Here is a 5,367-nt window from a genome sequence, read left to right on the forward strand (position 1 = left end):
CTGTGTCAACTGTGCTGGTCAGGTAGGTTAGCAGCAACAGTGGCTCAGACTTTCTTATTTATCACCGGGAATTTTCTGGCGTAGAGACTTAAGATTTTACAGTGACAGACAAACAGATGTCAGGGAACACACTGTTTCTTGTGTGGACTGGAAAACTCAGAGTTCTTGTACTCCAGTCAGAATCCTGGACTGTTCCTAGACTAGAGCTGCGGTGGCCCTTTCCTTCCCCCACCTGGGGGCGCTGGTGCTTTCCTGTCAGGGAGTGGTTGGGCATTGACGTAAATCCTTAATATTGGGTCTTACTATGGTGTTTCTTTTTATTCTATAATTTAGCGAATAAAGTATTAGGTTATTTATTATGTCAAGAGCAAGGATTCAGTTTCCAGAATACTAAACTGCTGCTACGTTTAAGGCAAAGTGGTCCTTCAGCCACTCTACAATCTTAAGGTGATCAGGGAATACTTTTATCATGAAGTCATTTATGATTCATTTTTGGGATTTGTAGTCGAGGCCAAGCATTTTATCAGAAGGCCTCATTTGCTCCCTTTGAGTTCTTTTTACAAGTTGGTAAATCTGTCTTCCTTTGATCTAAAAGTAAGTTCATGGTTTAAAAAGTATAGTGTTGCTCCTTATCCAAATCATTAAACTAAAGCAGGCTGAAACCTGGCTTCCCACACCTGACATTGTAGGAAGAGCACACACAAGCCACTTGAAATTAAAGTCTTTCAAGCGGCTGAACTTGTTTGTCTTTCTGTTCCTCTTCCACCCACAAATCAACCTGTCCATTTGTAGTGGGCATACGAGCTGGGTCTGTCCAACGAGGAGCCGATTAGTATCCCGTTACATGCCTGCGAACACTTCTACCTTCTGACTCGCCCCTTGGAGACCCCTCTGCAGAGCAACACACCAAGTGAGGATCTGCACTTTATTTTTAATCCTGTTTCCTTGCCACTGTACTGTCCTCTGAAAAGGAAGACTTTCTGCTAAGTACAGACTCCCTGAGTCTTTTCTAGAGCATGTTATAGGGAGGTGGACCCAATTCAAACTTCTTTAAGAACTCTTTATGAAAGGATGGCCAAAACGGGCATTCTACTTAAGCAGTTTTTCTGTTTGTTCTTTTGTAAGCTGATTGTAGTCCCAGAGTTCTTATTTGAGAATATTTGGAATGTAACCTGGAATTTTTGACTTGAATGCTATACATTTTAGAAATGTTAGAGGTAAGCTATAATCTCAGGATATTCAGCGACCCTCAGTAGGGTGGGAGAGGATCTGATATCACTTTGAAGGTCTTAATCCTTAGAATGGGCTCAGCAGTCCTTTTTCTTAGACTGTATGTGGCACTGTGGCAGTTACGTAGTTTGCTTGTGGGGATTAGTCAGAGCTTCTGGATATGACAGGGATAATCAGAGAAATAGTCTCCCTGTAACTCTGAGAATGGGGAGCCTCCCCCATGACCTAGAAGTATATTTTAAAGCTAACGAATGCCTGCATTTATTAGATGCTATTTCATTGATAAAGCCAATAGCGGGTGCTTTTGCTTTCCTTTTTTCTGTCTGTTTAGAAAGCTGGCTTACCTCTAAATTCTGTTTTTCTCTCCTATTTCCCACACCCTTGTCATTTCTCTTCCTCAGCTGTTGTGGATGCTGATGGAAGAATTTATATTCGGAACTGGCAAGGTGGCATCTTGTCTGGGGGCTTTGAGAAGACCCCGAAACCAATTTTCACTGAGGGCAAGAACCAGCTGGAGATTCAGAATCTACAGGAAGACTGGGATCACTTTGGTGTGTGAACCGGATAAGAACAATAATGTCCTATATTTGTCTAAGATGTTACATTTTTCAAAGCATTTTTAAGAATAGCACCTAATTTGATATTTGTAACAGCCCCATGTGGAGGTCCTAGAAGGCAGGCTACAGAGACCGCCCAGTCTCAGGACATAGTTACTCAGGGAACTACATCTTGGTTACCTAACTTATCCACCTAAAATCGCTGCTGAAATTTTAGGCTGGGAGGAAACCTTTTCTTAGGATTTCATATAAGACTGAAGAAATTTTTAGAATTGTTTTGTTAATGTGGTCTTTTACTCAATTTAAAAGTAATTTTACTTATTGAATAGTTAATACAGTCACCTGGTTCCAAATTCAAAAGCTGTGAAAAGGTCTATAATGAAGAGTGTCCTTCCCACCCTTAATAAACTTTTTAAAAATAAACTTATTGTGGGGATCTTCAAACTTTTCAAAGTGGAGAAATGGCGTAAGGAAACCCACGTTCCCCCAGCCAGCTGCAGTTGGTGTCTTGTTACCAGTGTCCCACCGGATTCCTCCCAGATGAAGGACGTCCTTTAAACAGGCTGAGCCTCTGTCTTTCGCAGCTGTTCTGACTCAGGAGACCCCGCCCTTTCATTGCATCGCTCTTGCTCTTGGGCTCCAGGTCGGAGCTTTTCCACGAGGGCCGAGCCCTCTGATGTCCTTACCTGTAGCCACATGGGCCACTGCTCTTCCGTTGCTCCTTTCCTTTCTAAAGAGTGTCGTCTTTCCCAGTCTTCATGCCAAGCACTTCGCAGGTGTGCCCATGATTCCACCACAGTTTCTGCTTGGCAGTAAAGGGCCCAGTAGGCTCTTTGTAGAGAACCTCTTCCAAGAGTTTTTATGAAAGGACAGGGCGTAGCAAAGTATAAGGAGCTGAAGGTTTAATTCCCGGAAGCTGAGGACTCTGGGTCTGCTTTTATTGCTCAGAGCCCCTGTTGAGTTCCCTCCTGCGCAGGATGCCGGAATTGGAGACTCTGGAGATCGTGAAGTTGGTGAACTGCCCGGAGACCTTCACCCCAGACATGAGGTGCATCATGGGCGAGTCTCCTTTGGTACAGGGCTACTTCGTTCTGGCGGGAATGAACTCTGCTGGACTTTCGTTTGGTGGAGGAGCCGGAAAGTAAGTCTTTCACCCTCAGACTCAGCTTGCTGGGCTGCTTTCTTTCTAGAATTATTTGTTGTTAACATACAAGATTAAGTGTATTAGGTACCATAAGAAGAAGGTACATGTAATTTGAGAGTTGTCCCCTTCACAGCAATCACCATGGGAGGCTCTCTTGATCTTCATAAAATGTCACTGCGCAAAGTGTTCTTGGAACTCCTTTTTTGGAGTTAGCCACTGAGCATGTGGGATGCACGTTCTTGTGTACCCTTTCAGTCGTAAGAAATATGAGTCCTTTAAGTGTATATTTGAATTTGAAAACGTCCAAGTGTGTTGAGTGAGACAGATGATCATGCCGAGTATTATAAGTTTTCATTTTTTATTAGTTACTAATAAAAAACAAGCCAGCCATGAAAGGACAAATACTGTGTGATTCCACTTGTATACTTAGAGTAGTCCGATTCATAAAGACACACAGTAGAAAGGTGCTTGCCAGGGGCAGTGGGGAGGAATGGAGAGTGACTGCTTAACGGAAAAAGAATTTCAGTTTGGGAAGATAAAGAGTTCTAGAGATGGTAGTGGTGATGGTCACACAACAGTGTGAATGTACTTAATGCCACTCAACTGTACACTCGAAAATGGTTATGATAGTCAATTTGTGTTATGTGCATTTCCACAATTAAAATAAATATTTTTAATTAATGGGGGCATTTTTCTTGGGTGACTTGTAGAATGGCTCTTAAAACAGTTATCGAAGTAGTTACCAGGAGTGTTTGGAGCAGAGATGCAGTTAGATAACTGTATAACCACCCGAAGTGACTGTTTTATAGGAAAAAAAATTCCATAGGAATTATAAATGAATACATTTGTATATATATTTTAGTTTTACTTCTTCATAGATGTGCCTGTGTCTTAAACTTTCTAGAGAATCTTATTAGAGCTAGAATCCTCATAGTGGTCTTGTGAGAGCAGTAGATGGGTCCAGAAATGTTAAGGAAATTGCTCAGAATTGCTCAACCAGCTCCTGATAAGATAGGATCTTTGATTCTCTCGGTTTTGGATTCCTGGTACAGTGCTGACTATCACCCCTGAGGCCCAACAGCTTCCTCTCATCTAAATAGGTACCTCGCTGAATGGATGGTGCACGGTTATCCCTCAGAAAACGTCTGGGAATTGGACTTGAAACGTTTTGGAGCCCTACAGAGCAGCCGGACCTTTTTGCGCCACCGGGTCATGGAAGTGATGCGTAAGTGAAGCCTTATCCCGATGCACCCAGTTGCAGGTGTCTTACTTGGGCCGGTTCTGTCATTCAGATGGCTAGATTTTTCCTCAGTTCTTTAGTAACCACTTCAAGTTGGACTTCTGATGTTTGACTATTTCAGGCTTGTGTTGGGGGCATTATATCCCATGCGGTATTTATGGAGCGTTTTCTTTCGTATATTGTACCTTGTTTACTTCACAGGACAGGAAAGTAGAGCAGGTCTTACAGGTGGTAATTCCTGTTCAACTCTGCAGCGGCTTCTTGTATGTGCCCAGCATTGCCCGCTTTCCACTGTGCCTGAAAGATCCTCTGTCAAAGGGAATACTCGTGCTCCCCACTTGGTCTTTGAGATCATGGTTTGCTTGCCAGGGCAGAGAATTTGCCAGGTTATTCTCAAAGCTTCAAGCTTCTCTGAGTGATTTTTTGTCATCAACCCATTATACACTGGCAGACTAGAAAACCACTTCTCATGTAAATGCAAAACATAAAAAATGTTCTTGCTCCCCTCCAACTCTGAAGGACTGGCCTCTTCATTTGAATATAACTTGCTACTCTGCCTTGTCTCTGATTTATTTCCTGGTAAGACCTTAGAGACAGCTTTTGTATTAGGAATTGAACCAAGTCAGATTGTGATTTCATTTTTCCTATACTGAAGAATTACTTAGACTTCGCCAGAATATATCTAAATATTTTGGGCATATTTGTGCTCAGGATAATGTTTCTGCACTGGCTGTGACCACTGTTCTTGATTAAGAGTGACTGCTGTGTAGTAGCCGGAGGTCTCCTTCATGGTGAGCACTGAGGTGACCTTTAACGCCTGCATGCTCACTTTTGGCCTGTATCTGCGGGAGACACGGGACCTGGCAGCAGTGTGCGTAACTGCTAAGCTTCTTTATTTTTAAAGTATTTTGGTTAAAATGTTCAACTATTACAAATCTAGATTTTCCCATCCATAGTTACTTTAGAACGTGTGCAAATCATTATTGAGCTTGAGTTCTCTTGATTATATGAAAGATTATATGGCGGCCTTCTCTGATTCTCATAAAATGGAAATTGCAGGCATGATATATTGTGACAGTCTGACACACTGTCACAATATAAGGAATCCAGTGTGGCTTCCTTCTCTTTAATCTCCCACCCTCCCCCACTACCCTGAAGTACCTCTGTATAGAATAGTTTGAGGTTTGGTTTTCTCT

General features: G+C 42.4%; 1 protein-coding gene across 1 annotated transcript in view; it reads left to right on the forward strand.

The window, feature by feature from the left end:
• Position 1: 1 nt before the first annotated feature.
• PDPR (pyruvate dehydrogenase phosphatase regulatory subunit) overlaps positions 2–5,367 on the forward strand; it is a gene marked incomplete at its 5' end in the record, with an annotated part of 20,723 nt that continues 15,357 nt past the window's right edge. Inside the window, 5 exons of the mRNA XM_015587676.2 lie at positions 2–22; positions 793–910; positions 1,632–1,781; positions 2,736–2,928; positions 4,032–4,156. Coding sequence (XP_015443162.1) covers positions 2–22; positions 793–910; positions 1,632–1,781; positions 2,736–2,928; positions 4,032–4,156 — 607 coding nt within the window. The remainder of the gene's footprint in view (positions 23–792; positions 911–1,631; positions 1,782–2,735; positions 2,929–4,031; positions 4,157–5,367) is intronic.

The sequence above is a fragment of the Pteropus alecto genome, unplaced genomic scaffold, assembly GCF_000325575.1.
Source record: "Pteropus alecto unplaced genomic scaffold, ASM32557v1 scaffold42, whole genome shotgun sequence".
NCBI classification, from domain to species: Eukaryota; Metazoa; Chordata; class Mammalia; order Chiroptera; family Pteropodidae; genus Pteropus; species Pteropus alecto.